The sequence below is a fragment of the Anneissia japonica genome, unplaced genomic scaffold (genome assembly GCF_011630105.1).
Source record: "Anneissia japonica isolate Jap-2015-1 unplaced genomic scaffold, ASM1163010v1 scaffold1587_len1432017_cov164, whole genome shotgun sequence".
NCBI lineage: Eukaryota > Metazoa > Echinodermata > Crinoidea > Comatulida > Comatulidae > Anneissia > Anneissia japonica.
Genome location: NW_022713643.1, coordinates 1,419,106 through 1,437,792, shown reverse-complemented (window position 1 = coordinate 1,437,792; position 18,687 = coordinate 1,419,106). Strand labels below are relative to the sequence as shown.

At 33.0% G+C, this 18,687-nt stretch overlaps 2 protein-coding genes across 5 annotated transcripts in view; one reads left to right on the top strand and one right to left on the bottom strand.

Annotated features, from left to right (window-relative positions):
* Positions 1-480: 480 nt before the first annotated feature.
* LOC117108652 (protein FAM177A1-like) lies at positions 481-7,585 on the bottom strand. Its single transcript, XM_033250747.1, has 5 exons — positions 7,408-7,585; positions 6,512-6,694; positions 5,465-5,531; positions 4,894-4,991; positions 481-4,046 (listed from the first exon to the last, which is right to left on the bottom strand). The coding sequence occupies exons 1-5, from the start codon at positions 7,453-7,455 to the stop codon at positions 3,912-3,914; spliced, it is 531 nt and encodes a 176-aa protein (XP_033106638.1). The 5' UTR covers positions 7,456-7,585; the 3' UTR covers positions 481-3,911.
* A 248-nt stretch (positions 7,586-7,833) lies between these two features.
* Positions 7,834-18,687, top strand: part of LOC117108651 (protein Smaug homolog 1-like) — a 49,441-nt gene continuing 38,587 nt past the window's right edge. Inside the window, exons 1-3 of one of the 4 annotated variants that reach the window (XM_033250745.1) lie at positions 7,917-7,948; positions 8,047-8,168; positions 12,771-13,091. In XM_033250745.1, the coding sequence (XP_033106636.1) occupies positions 12,872-13,091 (220 nt within the window). In that variant the 5' untranslated portion in view covers positions 7,917-7,948; positions 8,047-8,168; positions 12,771-12,871. The other 3 variants (XM_033250743.1, XM_033250744.1, XM_033250746.1) reach the window with 3 other exon arrangements.

Below are 18,687 nucleotides of genomic sequence, written 5' to 3'. Positions count from 1 at the left end.
ACGTCAAAATGCAACAATTTTTCCGCAAGTACAGAGTAGCATCATGTTGGACTAGCAAAATGTATTTTTTCATAAGCACTGTCTGTTGATACACCGACTTTGCATTACCCTGATAAATTATATTAATTTAATGTCGAGATATTGAATCCCGACACGAAAGCGTGCACTTTGATACTTGGAGTATGTATTATACTATCTTATCTGAGATTAATCAGTAGACCTTTCGGTTTTTTTATTTTGTATTTTTGTACATTTGGAAAAACGATGAATTCAGTTTTAGATGGGTTACATTGAAGCATGTTGTAATTCATCCATTTCTGAACGTCAATAATACAATTTTAAAGATTTTCAGTTGTTGAAATAGTGTTTTATTGGTAAAATGGTGCAAAAATGATGATGATACACATTAAAGCGCCAGAAGTATAGTGTGGTCCTGGGGAACTTGCTTTTTACAACCAACAAAAAAGAAGTAATCAATTATTTACATAATCTTGTTTTCATAACATTTCATTCATTTATTGTAGCATGTTGTTTTAAGATTATATTTCACATCTGGATGGACATTTCCGGCGATATAATCTTATATGAAGCAAGATCACTGCAATATATACAATATTTCTTATTGCACGTGTACGAATATTCATAAAAATTAGGTGATCTGCATGTATGCAACTAAGCACAAGATGCAATACAATACTAGAATATAATTCAGTAAATTTTAAACAAACCATGAATAAACTAATTAGGACTACCAAGATACGATAATTAGCGTAATGTCTGTATTTGATACAGGATTACACTATTTCAAAACACTGTACGTAAATTCGTATTACATGACGTTTCACTAAGTGCCAAAACTTTTCGTTCCGGTTTATGCATTCAATTGCTAATTTAAACCAAAAAATAAAACACATGATTTTAAAAAGTATGCTCCCATGTTAGCATATCATATCATCATATAATTTTACAATCTCTTATTATTCCCAAATTTTGAAAAATTATATATCCATATACAATTGATTTTTCCTTAAAATTTCCAGTTTAAGTTTACAGTATCCATCCATTACTGTATGTTTCACCTGTTTTATTTTCAGCAAATTATTAAAGATGTATTGTCAAAGTGAAAAAATCATTAAAAAAAAAAAACTAAATTAACTTGCTCATTTTGCATAACATCTACCAATTATGAACTTGAGCATAGAAATTATTAAATTAAAAATGTGTACCTTGATTTTTATAATGGATAATAAAATAATAAAATGCTTCCAGTGACTGGAATTGTTTCTATCATTTTTCGCTGTAAAATTATGGGTAAACATTTTTTAAATACACTAATTCCTATGTTTCAGTTGATAATCTTTATGTTAAGTATTCAAAATGAGAAAATTAATTTCAAAATGTTCTTTAAGCCTTACAATGACAATAAAGACCTTGTGCAACATGAAAGAAGACTACGCAGGAAACTGAGTAATGCATATCGAAGTACAGTATACCTGTACTTATAATAATAAAAACAATCATTCAAACATTATTATCTAAGATCTTATAAACACAAGATAGTATTCTCCGTAATTTTCGTGTGCAAATTCTGTAATAACACAGTGACTGCACCCTCTTGCAAAAGTGATTACTTTTGAACTTTGTCTGCTTTGACTATAGCACACACTGCACGTTTATTTACAATGCATGCTCTCTTTTTAAAACAAAAACGGAACATTAAAATGTACTTGGTAACAAACTTTGGCGTGACGCGAACACCTTCAATGGCAACAACTAGGGCGCCCTCTCTCAAAAAGTGTTTACTTTTCTGCCTAATCAAGGCTTTTATTTTGTTTACACGTAAATCGTTCAGAACGCTATCTTGTGTGATCTTTGATTACTATCAGATAATAAATGGAGGGATATATCATCCTGGTACACATGCATAGAGATGACATCAAGGAAAATAATAGAAATTTAGATTAAAAACAGAATCTTTTGATAGAAAAATATAAAACAGAACATTTCAATAACACAGTTACAGACTTACAACATTTTTGATTCTATTAATGAATATGTATATCAAATTACAAATTATCTTTAAAATTCCAAAATACTTGCAAAAAAAAATATGAATTGGTCCTTTTCTTACTTGTAAAAAATTATGGTTAAAATCCATTTATGGTGAATTTACCACTAGAGCACAGCCCCAATGCATGTTACATTCTACTGTACAGTATTCAAAACAACACAGTGCTTTTAATACTATCCTTGACTTGCTTGCTAAATTTGGGGGATCTGGAGCTAATGCAAGATTTGGCAGTAAGGGGTGCACAGTCCACACCACCTCAGCCCCACCAAATTTGGGGCAGAAGTGAGAAAACTTTGCAACTATGGACCTCTAAGTGCCCAGAAATTGCACAGTACTGCCTACAGTATGTTCATATCAACAATACTGTACAATACAACAATTATTTAAAAAAATGCAATTTAGGGGGTTGCGATCGCACCATCTGCACCCCTTGCATCCACCCCAGGCGATGCACAACTGGAAATTTTTTCTTTCCAATTTATACACACTTAAAATTCTTAGCTCCCAACATTTGGAATATCTTGAAGAAATCTGAAAAAGTATAAACCTACATAGAGGGCGCTACACTAAATTTTATGATAGAATATTACCAATGTAGTAAATTATATATAAACACATCTAGGCCTATAATGTAATTAAATACAATGTAAAATCTAAAGACATAACATAACACTTATAGTTAACATGAATTTAATTACAAAATATAGAAAAATATGCCAAACAACCACACCATAATTGAAATACTGCACTGTAAAAATGTAACACAAATGAAATACAAACAAACCTAAAGTAAAAGCATTAAATATTGGTGGCCATAAATAATTTTTAACATTTACTTTGGAGACAACTCATATTGCATTTTATAACAGGGATGTCCTACCAGCTACGTCATTATCTAGTTTATGATAAGGTCTACATGGAGATCCAATCATGACAAAACTACTGCTATTGGCTAACATGAAATACACTAACACCATGTAAACTACACTAGTACACTAGTTATGCAAGACTTATTTTCATAAGATAGTATAATACATACTCCAAATATCGAAATGCACGCCATCGTGCAAGCATTTTGATACTTGCTGTATGTATTATACTATCTTATCTGAGATTAAACAGTGGACCTTTCGGTTATTTTCATTTAAACTTGTTAAGCAAACTTTATCTTTTAAAAAGACCATTAGAGAGGGCAGAAAAAAATTGTTCTCATTTAGCAAAATGGTTCTACCAAAAGCATGAGAAGATAGAAATACAATTGTATTGGCACATTTTAAAAATACTGTTTGATGTAAAAATAGAGGGCACCTTTTGTAACATAAACAGTTCACTATTTGACTGATGAACAATTTGTATTTATTAATTTTGTCAGCGCTCTGATCTTCATGATATAGCGCTATATAAATGATGTAATGTATGTATGTATTTTCTGGCGGTGAAGGCGGATGTGATAATAAAAAGTTTGTCTTTTCTGAAATGTTATGGTAACGGCGGGCATGTTCTACGGCCACAAACAAATTGCATAAAATCATCATTAGCGTCAGGTTTGCAGAACAAGGTATAACAAAAGGTCTTGCCTTAAGAAGCTATTTAGATATTCACTCATTAACTAGTTAGATACAGTTTAATTAGTTAACTAGCTAGTCAGATACAGTTTAGTTAGTTAACTAGCTAGTTAAATATTTTCTAGTTAGATATAGTATATTCAGTTAACTAGTTAGTTAGCTAGATATTGCCTAGTTAGATATAGTTTACTTAGTTAACTAGCAAATAAGTTATACACTAAACCGGTGCAAATCTGTTACTGGTAGGACTAAGAATTTCACTAAATTGTGAAGTGTTATATGTTTGATGCTGAGGGATCTGTTCCTGGCTGTCCAACAGGGTCCATGTACAACTTTTTTGCATTTGTCTCTGCCACTCTGTTTCTAATCTCCTCGCGTTCCTCTGCTTCCTGGTCGAGTTCTTCTCGTTCCTAGAAACAACAAAGTCAGAGATATTAATCGAGCTACTTAATATGAAATTGGTTATGAGTACTAAGTTGTGGTAAAAGGCATTTATTTATAAATTTATGGCAGACAAAACCTTGCCGATCCTGCTTTCCATGCGCACCACCAAACAACTGTCACTTTTCACTGAAAGAGTTACTCAAGGCACCGTCTCCCTTTATATTAGTTACAGATGCAATCGACGTCAGTGGTTGCAATTTTGGCCTCTTAAATGTAAGCTTTTCCTTATGCAAGGCACTTTACGTATGTGTCTCTCTACCCAGGATTATTAATGGATATTCTGTAGGATGTAAATGTTTTATGTTGAATATAATTGGTGTATGCTAGATTTACATGCATGATTAGGAATATTCCCCAGGGAGGGGGTATTCATGTTATTTAAAACAGTAACACTTATACACAACATACATTACCTCCTTCCCTCAGGGAGTGAAAAGGGATGCACATTATGTGTGATTGTTACTGTTTCCAATAATCAGGTTATAATGTAAAGCACTTTCCAAGTGATTCATGTGGAAAGCTAACTGTATAAAAATTTAATAAATTATTATTACAAAATATATATATTAATACTAAAAATTATTTATTTATTTATTTATTATTATTATTATTATTATTATTATTATTATTATTATTATTATTATTATTATTATTATTATTATTATTATTATGTTACTAAAACTTACCTTAAAAAGAAATTACAGAACAATTAAAAAAAAAATGTTAAGGGGAAAATAACACAAATTTAGACAAATTATTATTATTATTATTATTAATATTATTTATTAAAAATTGAAAAAAATATATTTGTACCTCAGCATGTAACCTGTTGTACTCATCTATGGCATACTGATATTTAGGTGATGTAATTCCAAGCCACCATGCAAATTTCTCTCCAACAAAATCACAAACTGAAAAAAAAAAAACATTATTCAATTTAATATCAAAATAAATATATATGACAACTCATTAAAATAAACAGTAATCAGTAGTATTTTAATAGTATTTTGTAATTAGGTTAAAAAAAATTGTGCTACCAGACAGCAGTATGCTGCATCGTCATCGTAATCATCATCGTACTAATTATATTCATAATTTATACAGCACCATATTCTAATATACAAGAAGAAAGCATTGTTTTTAATTGGAGTCTGGTCTCTCGTCTCCTTGAACAGTTGAATAACCCTCACATTAAGAGTTAGGCGGGTTAAAGAACATACTTGTGTCCGTAGGGGTCAATTACATGTTGTAGTTAAGTCTGGCAGCGGTGTACTGTGGCTGCTCTAGGCCCCCGAGGACCAGCCCAAATTTTATATTTCCGAGATGAATGAGGAAAAATATATAAATTATAATATCAACACTGTATCAGAAATTTATAAATTACCTGCTAGAGTTTTGGTTGCTCCAAGCACACAGTAATACCACATATATGGTATCCAAGTCAAGGTTTTCTGCCAAAAACAAAGTAATTAAAACAGTATTGAAAAATATGGCAACAAACACAGTAAGGCATTTTTAATGACTGTAAGCTTTTTCAGATCATATCATTATGCTGGTACTGCTACATCATTGTATAGGAATCTGATAGGCTGAATTACAAGAAGAGACAGCAGCTTAGCTAAACTGGTGGTAGTGACTGTGCGTGTAATGAAATCATGGCCGGCAGAACCGAGGGGGGGGGGCACTTTTTGGCAGAAAATATATAATGTTTATGCAGATTTTCGTACAATCAGAAAGAAATGCAAGAAAAGAGCGCCCCTCCCGTCCCAAAAAAAAAATGTTCTGCCGGCCCTGGAACAGTGGAAACGCATGTATGTCAATATTTAGTAGGTGGTTTAAAATATGGCCCATGTGCACATTAAAGAATTCAGCACACTCTCTTGGCAAAACCAGCTGTTTGTAGGAAATATTCAAAATTGAGTTTATGGTGATTTTACATTCTGCATGGATTCTTAAAACAGTGTTTATTTGATGAAAATTGGTTGAGTATTAGGGAAGTTATGAATATTTAATTGATTGGATATCAGCCATGTAGGTTTTGAGAAAACAGCTTCCAAAGATTCCAAAATTAATAGTATATTATTAAGATTTGTATTTTAAAAATACAGTAATTTTAATATACTTTTCAGTTAGATTTAGCGATTGGTAGAAAATGTTCTTCAATGTATCTTCTTTTATAAAATGCAAAAACATGAAAATGTTCAAAATTCTGATTTCCCTTAAAGATTTTGGATGCTTGTGGGAAATTAGAAATTAAGACAAATGGCATGTTTTGCCAGACCCGGTCACAAATAGTAGGGGATTGCCCAAATCACAACCAGAAGGACCTCACTGAATACAAGTCTACAAAGTTTTGTGGGTTACTTTTCCACAATCAGTAGCAGATGTCATCTAATGATCATGAATGACAAATAAAACTATTTTATCTTACAGGATCTATTTTTGGTGTTGAATCGTCAGTTTCATCTTCTTCATCGGAACTGAATTCCTCAAGTATTCCATCGCTAAAATGTAGTACACGCTTTGGTTGCTTCTTCTCTTCCAATGTAATAGCTTCAAAGTCTTTCTCAGGTGTCAGGGCAGCTGACACTAAACCACTACTTCCTACTAAAGTCTGAAAAGGTACATAAATATAAATTTTAGATTACTTCTTTTGAATCTAGCTTAAATTATCTATTAGGTCTTTCCTGCTGGTACTACTACTACCCTATACTATACTATACAATGCCGATGTACAGTCACATAGTCAATGAGGATTTTTTGTTAACTACATGTCATACTATACAGCAGTAGGCCAGGCCTAATATGTTCGCACCCCTAATATTGGGGTAAGTTTTATAACTATTAGTATTTTAATAATATTATTATTGCTTATTCAAACAAAATGAATGGTCGTCGCGATCTTGGTAAAATTTTCTTGTTTGGTATCCCTAGGCCTAGCTAGGCCTACCTAGCCAGCTACTGCAGGCTAGGACCTGGCCTAACTAACTGGTACTTGGTACTCAGTATAGTCTATAGGCCTAGGCTAGGCTAGAGTAATAGTAGGCTTGCCATATATAGACCTATAGGATATTTATCTAGTTAAAGATACGTAATGTAAATTGAGAGGCCCACCTAGAGTCTAGCCTAACGGTCTACAGGCTACAGCAACAGAAAAAACAATTAGGCCTGGGATTAGCCAGGCTACGTTAGACTAGCCTAGCCCTAGGACCTAGCTAGGAGGAAGGGAGGAGCCCCTTGCAAGCTTTGGGCCTTAGCTTGGTTGATGATAGGCCTAGCCTAGGCCTAGTCACAGTGTTGTAACAGCAGATGTAAATTTTAGAATACTTCTTTTGAATCAGATTTTTCTGGTGGCATCTGAATAGATTCCTCCATGATCGTTGTTTGATGTTTAACTTGTAAAATGTCGGTTCATGAATGACTTCATACGTGACGACGTATAATAAAGTACAACCAGTCATAAAACGGTCTCTACCACACGCTTCTATCAACTGAAATACTGCCACCTATAAAAAGCCACCCTTAAACTGACGTCACGTTCACGGGACAACAAAAATGACTGACAATTTACTACGGTCGAGTTCAAAATTCTAGGGTATTTTATAGTAACAATTATGTATTGTTTTGTAAATTAATCGAACTTCGTACCGATATTTACCTTTACTTATACATAACGGTACATACTTATAGTTTTTCAAATTTACAGTACTATGATACTGTTTCCTAGTACTGGCCATAATTCTATTTTAGTTTGTACCCACCCTATTATTTATTGGTTTCATCAAATGACACATGTTTGTGTCCGTTCGTGAACAGAGAGAGAAGAGGTTGGGTTGTGTTTTGAGAGAATAATACAGAAATAGTTAAGGTTAGTGTGCAAGCTAACATTATTGTAATATTCATTCGTTTTAGGTTAAGGTACAAAGAGTATATTTTGATAATTTATTTTTTGAAACTGCAACATAGGCTGCCTTCAAAAACATCCGTTTTAATTGGAATATGTGGATATTCTGCGTTGCCAGTCATCAAACCCCGTAGCCTACTGAACAGTTGAGGGAGAAAAACTGTACGCCCGGAATGACGTTTTGGTAGGTGCTACGAATACTACAGAAAGTCAATTTTAGGTTGGTTATATCTTCACCTCAACGCTATGAATATCATTATCAGTACCATTCCAAATGTGGAAGTATCAAAACGCCATTTCATTATATGATAGGATATATGCAAGTTATAAGCATATGCTTATAATAAGTACGATTTAGCCACAGTGCCAGTATTTTTTAATCTTTCATACTAAACATAGGCCTAGGCCTAATATTGAGGAAAGTCCTTGGCCTAGCCTGGTTATCTAGGCTAGTCTTCCTAGCCTTAGGGCCTAGAACCTGTCCTAGTGGCTCGGGGCTTGGCCTAGTAGAAATAGTAGTCGTAGGAACTTCCTTAACAAAAGAATGATTTTTAGTTTTTTCTAAGCCATACTCTAAATTAAAAGTATTTTAATTGTGTGGATGATCATTGATACCTCAAAAACTAGCTCAAATTTGCGCGGATATTCGCTAGAAAAACCGTGTGGAGAATTTTTGTGCGGAGGATATATTCCTCGCGCAGGCATACAGTCTGATTTCCCAGTCCTTTTTTCCAAAATTTTTAAATTGATTGTTAAATGTTAGACATCAATTCTGATAAGTATAAATATAGGAATCATTAATGTTTCTGTTAGTTTTTTTTTTATTGATTTTATATTAATTGGCGTTAACAGTTTTTCCTCATTGTAATCATTTAAGTGAATGCTAAATAATTAAAAATTATGCGATTGATCTAAGTATCAATAAGCAGGTTTAAGTAAAGTAAGTCAGAGATTTTAACTACTGTATACAGTACAGTACAGTAATTATTGCAATTAAAAAAAAACCCATATCAAATATTATATATTAAGATTTTATTAGTATTTTGTATGAGTCCATGATTGATTATAAACCCACTACCTACATAAGGCCTGATTGCAGATGATAGAATAGAGTATTATTTCAATTTATTAAATGCAATTGCAAGTGAACTGTTCGGATGTGCTCCTGAAATGACAGGCTAGGGCGAAGTTTAGAATCCAGACAAGATACCATATTAATTCAAATAATTGCCCCGCTTTGAATAAACACTCTCCAACCCCCTCTCATAAACTCTCCTCCAGAGCCTCATTGGAATAAATTCCTCCCTTGAATAAATTCCCCCTCCCCCACCCTAAGTGACTGTAAACAATACTAATGGGAGCAACATCATCCTCAGCAGATTCTATCCATATTCTACTCCAGTAGAATTACATTTTTTCTTTTTTCTTTATGATCACAATAACACATTTTGATGGTACAGTAGAACCTCGTTTTTACGTACCCTAGTTATACGAACCCTCGGTTTTACATACGCCTCGTATGGACGATGACGTCATCACAAACCCCGAAAATATCCAAAACAAACGGCCCTTTTGAGAGTAACCATAAGTAAAAAGAACATAACAATAAACTATAAATAACAATTAACAAACCATAATGCAACGTATTTTCATTAAACAGCAACGTTGATTGAGTCTAATACCGGGTTGTTATAATCTAAAACTACGTGAACTGAGTGAGATGAGCAACTACCGATGGTGCTCAAAATTATTGCTTTCCTCCTAGCTTCGTGTGGCAAACCATGGAAGAACTCGTCTGGTCGAATTTTCTACACGAAGCTGAGTAGACATAGTTTCGTACACGAACGCTAATTGGTTGGCTCGCCTAGTGCATAGCACATGGTTGCTGTTTCACGTACACGAACGCTAATTGGTTGGCTCGCCCAGTGCAGCGCACATGGGTTTAGTTTGTCTCAACAGGCCCAGACAACACCACATCTCTGTTGTTTAGAATAGGCATGAAGGGGAATTCCCAAGTTATACCTTTGTCGTATAGGTAATCTTACAATATTTTCATGTTCTTTATTTTAGTTAAATAAAAGATATAAAGTGATGAATTAATACACTAGACACATGGTTTTATTTGAACACTTTATTATGACACCGTAAAGTGATGAATAAAAACACTAAACACATGGTTTTATTCGTAGGCCTAGAGGCTAGGTCTAGCCTAGGTATCATCATTCGTTCGTACGTTTATTGAGCATTATGTACGTATTAGGTCAAAGGTTACCACAAATTTAACCCAACCTCTATTTTACGAATCCCCCGATTTACGTACGCCCTCTGGTCCCGTACCGTACGTAAAATCGAGGTTCTACTGTAATTAGGTGTTTTAGTTTCACATTTACAGTGAAATTAAGGGGCGTTTATTTAAGCGTATACGTATCCATGTTGCACTAAAAAAAATTAAATGCCTCCCTCGAATAAACGCCCCCTCAAAAACCCTTCGCAACAAAAAATGCCCTGGGGTGTTTTCAAATGAATATGTTTCAACCATAAAAAATGATTCTGAAACCACATCGCCTATGGCTACCGATCATTTTAAAAATAGCCATTATAGCTTGCATACTGATGAAAATTAGATGACTCCTACAGTTAAACCCTCTCCCCCAAGAGCTTAATCCCAGCACAGTAAAAATAAAGTAGAGTAATCAAGAATTGTATTCTGTCAATAAGAAAATATGATTTTTATTATTGGTGCCTGTGTTATTTCTCTTGACACCTTTGTTTTAATCAAAAAAGCCTTTTTGATGAATAATTTCGATAATAATAATAGTAATAGCAATCAAAGCTCTTGCTTTGATTTCTTACCATTTACTGGATTGTAAATGTTATTCAAATTTAATTAATAGATGAGATACAGTAATTATAAGAAGAAATTAATACAAAAGATCCTATTCTTGCATGTGAGTGAGGTAGTTATGAAAGACAATAGTAAAGTTGACTGTACAACCACCAGAAAAGCAAATTTAATAAGGTAATTAAGGAATGTGTCACACTGATAAATAATGTATTCTTATGTAGCAAATCTTGCACAGACTTTGTTCTCAAGTGCAGACCAATTTTAAAACTCATTAATAACGGTTTAATTCTTTTTAACAGGCTGTGAATTATAAATTATAGTATGTATAAGGCATAGTAATTATAACTTTACTCGTATGCAAAAATTACACTCTTGTTACTGTGAGTAAATTGTTTACTGTAATTACGTGCTTACTGCCGTAGTAAATTATTGTTGTTAAATCTTAGAAAATTGTATGTTGAAACTCATTTTGTGTTTCATGTGAACCAACTCTACACATTAACAGTAATTTTATTTTGTTTGGTGGTATGGTAGCATAGTCTGAAATTTTTGCAGTTTGTTACTGTCAAGGAAAATAAGACAATAAAATTTGCTACGCAGCTACAGTAGTAGAGAAAAGGCCACTGTAGTTGGTTCAGCTTGTCAGAGATGCTACTAGAGGTACTGTACGTCTGTATTTACGAGTGACCCATCTGCGAATAACCCATCTCTAAGTGACCCATCTACAAGTGACCCCATCTAGTCGCTCACACATTTAATCCTCTATTTTACTGCAACTTACTTGCAATTTATTTTTAGATGTTTGTAGACTTCACCAATTAAAAAGCATCTGATTTTTGTTGAGCTTCCTTGAACAAACAATGTACCAGATGCTGAGGACAAAATGCGGCCAAACTGCAACCGAAGATCAGCAGACTGGCATCATATTGTGTCAGGGCTTGAGATAGTGCCTGACTATGGGACTGGCAGTCAGAAACATAGCGTGATACCTACCCTTAGTATTGTTTTTTTCTTAAGTTTACACCATCATTTCTGTGCTATGGTACAAATTACATTTTGTGCTGGAGGCATTTTATCAAGCTAGTTATGGTCAGAGGTAAAAAAGGGGGTTTTTTTTCAGGCCTTTTCATGTCATCACACAGATAATTATAATTATTAATATTTTATAGTTCTATCATTACTGTATATTGAAATTATGTTTTTAAATTTGTAAAAAGTGTCTGTTGTTGGATAAAGTATGAATTGAAATTACATTCAAATATTATATTTCTTAGACCTGTACATTATCAAATATCTTTCAATGAGATTTTCTTTCTGAAATAATCACTGTTTAAAGTGAAGCAGTATCTTAAGAATGTGTGCCTAGTAATGTGTAGGTATAGTGTTTATTTAGCCAGTAGTACAGGTACTCCTATTTGATTACAAAGTATTTTTGTGATGGTTAGTGAGGATGCACTCCAACCCTAACCTCAAGGATAGGCTAAATCAAGTTTTAGCCGGTAAAATAAACACTTTATAAATTAATAAGGTGTGTTTTGGCATAATGTGTGTTTGCAGTATAGATATTAGTTAACATCCAAACTTCATCTTCATATTTCCTTTTCTAACCAGATTTATAAAATATTACTCATCGTAGGAAGTAGCATTTGAATAGCTTCCAACTTGTAAAGCTTACTGTTCTTCGTTAATGCAACAACAAGTTTTATACTTTATTTAGATACTGGAGGTGGCTGTCAAATTTATGCTACAGTAAAATCTGGATATCTTCTCAGTTATTCAATTGTAATCAGTTGTTTTGAAAAGCTCTTCTATCTACATTTACTAGACTGTTCACTTTGTTGTACATTGTGAGTTATTTTTTAACTTTGACCCGTGACTGAAACAAGCTTTTCCTTCGTGTACTCTTGAGGCTAACTCACTTCCTTAACTTGTTCTTGCCAGCAAACATAACTTCTCAGATCACCATGCCAGCCAAGTTCTCTGCCTGACATCCATCCATCACCTCTGACTTGGCCGCAAGTATTACCAGACGTCTTCCCACAATGCCAACAAACGGCAAACCAACGTTTCTGTTTCGGGATCAAGTGAACGCCGTGTCGAATGTGTTCAAAGAATGGAACCATTGTGAACAAACTGTAGCATTGTATTCTCTCCTGAAAAGGATAACATCAACGCAAACTCGTTTTCTCACACTTGTTCTCGAGCAGTCTAATTGTGAGTCGGATGGGTTCAAGCAGTTGGAACAAGAGGCAAACGACCGTGGTGAGTACCTCTCATTTCTGTCCTCGCTTGCATTTCCTCTGTGTCAGTGTTGGTGTGGTTTTTGCTTAGTAATAACTAGTCAATTTGTATGTCATATCTTTCTTTTTATTTTTCAATTATCGTTGATGCTTACAAGTTACAGTAGGCCTATAAATTTCACTAATATACAAAGTCTTTACTAATTATGTAGGCTGCACATAGAAATGGATGATTAGCACCTGTTTCTGTGGCTACCTAGCCCTTGGCAATGCCTAGTTTCTGACACTGCTTATTTAATAATTATTCAAAATATTTCAAACATTAGAATTTCTGTATTTTAAATTGCCAGTTCGTAATACACCAACCAGACCCAGCCTAGCCTAGCCTAGCCTAAAGCTAAATCAGAAACAAGACCACAACCTAAATCTTAAGAGGAGTTTATCTTACAAAGCTTGGTGGTGGCACCGTTTGTTGACATTTTATAGTGAATTAAGAATGTTTTGTGATATACCATGAGTTATAAATTCAATGAACTGTGCAGTTTTTAATTTAAATTATATATTTTTTGTCTATCTGTCATACAGGCATAAACTTAAATTGTCCTAGTTATAGTTTAATTGTGTACAGTTGTAATTATATTATATTCTATTAGGCAAAACAAAATTTTTTAAAGCTTTAATTAATAGGTGATGTGATTACCATTTTCATTATCAGAATGCATGGGGGTGAGTGGTAGTTGGCAATGAACATTAGAATTTGGCCTTTAAAAGAAAAGTAGGGCCTAGGCCTATATCCTGACCAACCTCATTTTCTAAAGTCATTTCACTTGGGAAAATGACAATTTTTTACTGTGATGATAACGCGAGACTTTTTTAATACAATTGTTTACCGACCCCTTTGACCGCCAGTAATGGTGATATGGAGTAAAAATACAATTTTAATTTTGGCAGTTAGCGCACCTTCCTCCATGAAAAATGGAAATTAAAAAAAGATTTTAACTTGCGTCCCCTAGCCCCCTGAAATCTCCAAAAATAATTCATTCTTTAATTACATAAATTTAAAGCATTATCAATCTCATTTCTACACTTACATTCATCAATTTTTATTTTTATTTTCTCTGCCTAGATGCTTTGGCAAAATAATTTTGCTAAATAAGAAAACAAAATTTTGTGTATATTTTTTTTCCACCCTCCTGACGATAGTTCGCTGAACAAGGTAGTAAAAAAACCAACCAATAAACTATAAACCTGTTAAAGAACGGTGAGCATTTTTTAATGGTAGAAAAAAAAAGTGGTAACTTTGAAGATGAGGATGTGTGATAGCATATTTCCTGATCTGTATAAATATCCTCTAGAACCATAAAATGCTAATAAATTCATTAAGAATAATTAGATCACTTGTAGGCTTAATTAATGCCTCTTAGAATTTAGATCAAAACAGTTACACTGTTATCAACATACTGACATTTTTTATTGATAAAAAGGAAAGCAATGAAATTTAAAATCTTCAATTAGGAGTAATGTAAGTAAAATTATGTACATGTATTTAAGGGATGTTATGGAGTGAGTCAACAACTACGGGCTTTGAACCTCAACTAACTGATGTCTACGCAAGATAGCAGCACGTTGTTGTCGTCATAACCTCAACTACAGATTCTGAAGTTTATTCTTTCCCTTTCAGTTATTGACTGGATTGCTCATCGTTTTTGATGATGAAATCGTGCCGAAATTATGGAATTTGTTTTGACTCGGCAACCAAAAAATATGGCCTATTGCAAATTGCTAGCCCAGAGTAGACTATACTGTAAACAAGTGGGACAGCGCTACTAAACACTTATGGATATTAGACACTATATAAGTATTTTGATTGATTGATTGTACTTTTTGAATTGATCTAAAAATTATAATAATAATAATAATAATAATAATAATAATAATAATAATCAATAAAAATAATAAAAATCAATAAGTGCTTCAAGATTATTGCAGTTAGTCATTTGAAATAGTCATCCAGAATGTTTAACCTCCATTCACATGGTATCTACTGTAAAGGGGAGGTGCAGTTAAAATTCCTATTGAAAAATAATTAGTAAACTATAAATAATTATTGCCTACTGTTAGGATTTTCGCAACTTCTCTCGGTAGTGAATATGAGCATTGCAAGTGGGCACACATTTTAACATTTTAGCTCATGTCTGTCTACTGTACATCAGCCAACTGTACAGTAGTCAAGGCTGGGATTGGAACCATAATTACACTACCAAGTGAGTAGTATTCAGTAGTCAGTAGTTAGATTCAACACAGAAGAAAGTACAGGGCCGAGCTGACTCCACTCTAAAAGGGTTCTCTAACATCTGAAACCTGGAGTTTAGCTGATTGTAACCAACGTACAGTTTGTGTTAATAAAAGGTTTGCAGTGAACTAAAAGGAACTGTGTCATGCTACTCATTAAAGTCACCAACAACTAACCGATATTTAACAATTAAACAGAAAATGTAAGAAACAAAGTAACACTTAAAAATTGATCCTAAACTTTAAATTTATGGATTATTAATATTTATTTTCTATATTCATTAATTGCAATATTAATAAGCTTTATTTACTGTCCTTTAAAATTACATGAATGATTTAAATAAAGGCAATAATGATTTCTAATTAATAGTAACCATAGTAATGATTAAGATACAGGATTTTTCTTATCAACAAAAATAATAATTGATACATTCTACACATTGATACACTTTACTGTAATTGGCTAGTAATCATTTAAAAGATTTTCATAATAAAATGTACTGCGAAAGCTGAATTATTTAGATCACATTGCCCCAAACTAGGGCAATAATGGTATCAAAATATGACAGTCTTCGCTACTTGGCTTCAACCACAAAAACATGTGAATGTACTATAGTGGCTTGAATTGTAACTTGAGTACTCGCTTTGCGGTACCAGAAAATAATGTGTGAGTAAAATTAGTCATTTGCCTTAACTTTCAAAAATTTGACCTTGGTTACAAAAATTAAAAAAAATATGTGGTTGGGCCTTCCCTTTTTGTGACAGTTAGGAACTTTTAGTCTAAGATGGTACAATAAACACAGACAGGACAACGTGTCTGCCATATTGGAACATGTGGGCTGACTGTCTAAGTATCTCTAGATACTATCTCACCAAAAAATTTAGCGAACTAAAGTTTGTCAGACTTTGTTGTTGAACTATACAAAGTACTGTGAGCAATTGAACTTGTTTACAATAAGGAATATTTAAAATTGAGAAAACTACAGTATGTACGGTATGTACAGTAGACTAGCAAAATATTTTAAAAATATCTTGTTCATACAGTAACTATATTTTACCAAGAAATAGTCATCATAATGTAGATTCAGACATACTATAGGATCAGTTTGGCTTGTTGCACTTAATGTAAACTCAATCTTTGGCATTGTTTTTGCTTATAAATATATATGAAGACATTTGTTTGATCAGATGTATATTTAGCTCTGCCAGACTATTAAATTTTCTTACACAAAAAAACTGTTTTATGGTGATGATGTGATGTCATCATGACCATATTTAGGAATGTCACATGTTTTTTTCTGGACTATATTCAGACACTCTATCTAATCAAACATTATCTGAGTATAACATAAAAAATCTAGATATCTGGCTTATGTCTCCTTATATTAGGCATGGTATTTTTATACCAGTTTGGTATAGAGTACTGCTGTACAATGTTATGTCATGATACCACGTGATACTACTCTGTTGGCGACACAAAATGCGATCAACCGATGCCGTTTTTTCTATTCACAAACCATTGATTCCAATTTCTAACGTAATTATTAAGAAGATGTATCTTAATTTTACTTTGTAAATGTTATAGATGATTAAATGTGTGTTCCAATGCAAGCTTTTTGTGTTTTTAGTACATTTTGGTAAATTATAAGGTTTTAAAATGCCTATTCCAGAAAGCCTATTCTAAACCATTAAGATTATGAAGTCATTCAGGCGTAATGAACGGTAACCAATGTCCAGAGGGTGCCACCTGATGTTGTGACGACGCGATTGTGGTACTCTATATTTTATTTATTATTTTGGGTCTGATTACTCTTTACATTGTCTAACTCCTTGATTCTCAGTTTAACATACCATGTTGAAATGAATAATATAATTCATTATTCTTCAGTTCTATGGATTTTTGGTTGCAGATTCTAGGTTTTTAATATATAATGAATGAACTTATGTTTCAAAGGTGAACTTGCCTCAAAGTTGAATTTGTCTTGTTGAAGGTGCACATGTGAGAGAAATTAAACTAAATAAAAAGAACTCTATAGCTTTTCAGTACATTTGCACAACTGTACATTCTCAATATTGGCAAACGTGTCATATCATTCGTCTTCATCAATATCACCATTATTATCAATATCATCATCATCATCATCATCATCAGATCATCATTTTCCAATAGCACCAATTAATAATTGCATTTCGGACAATAATAATCACACAGAATTTAGAATATCTCTGTTGGATACTCCCAATATTTTATTTAACCACCCCAGCCCTACATAATTCATCATTGCATTGGATTATCAAATTACTATTATCTACATAATATCTCATTTACAAACATAAGGGCATCCTTCCTAAAAGTTGAATCATAAAAAGCTTTACCTTTAGCGTTGGACATAAAAGTATACAATCTGTCCCTAAATAGGTCAACAGAGGTCAGCTTTAAATAGCATCAACCAAAGATGGTGTGATTGTCCATAGGGAGTTGGATGTTGTTTCTGGGCATGTTGTGATGTATCCTGAAATTGATACATGTTGATAAGTGTATTGCACTCCACCCTCCACGATGACTGACTGTATTCATTCTGAGAAATAAAAAAAAATAGATGACTACGTTGTTTTGCAGTCTTTAACGTAGGATTTATAATAAAAAAAACTTGTTGTTAGCAATAATAGGTGCATCTTTGAACTCCCTAATGGGTTCAATTACACACAAAACTGCCCTAATTTTAGTTAGAATTTGTACTATACAGTGTGGTGCATTATTTAATTGAAATACCAAAACGTTTATTATTTTATTTGTAATGTTTTTTTTTTTTTTATTGGTATATTTGTAGAAACCTACTTTGACAGTGTTTGCTTTTGGAATTTTGTTTTGTCTTGTGTTTCATTTTCTGTTTGTACTGTGTTCTCAGTACTGTTATTATACTGTATGAGATTCTCTATTTAAAACCTGATTAAGACTTGGCTCATAGATTGTCTATTGAAAATTTGTTTATTCAAGATTAATGTATTGCCAAATATAATTGTGTCGGGTAAAACCAAAATATGTGTTTAAATAAAGTCAATGAATGTCATTAAATATAACAGACAACCTTTCCATACATTGTTTGGCATTAATTAATCTGCTATTCCTAGTATACTGTGTACATTGACATTTAAATTAAAGTATGTCGGGTGGTAAATTGTTCAAAGGATTTAAGATACAGTCTGTTTCAATTCATTCGTATTTGTTTATTACTGTAAATTGTAACTACTGGAATATTCAGGGCTGCTTTAAAAAATGTACAGACAACACACTGGCTTCTGCCTCGGTCTTTCATTGTGTCTGC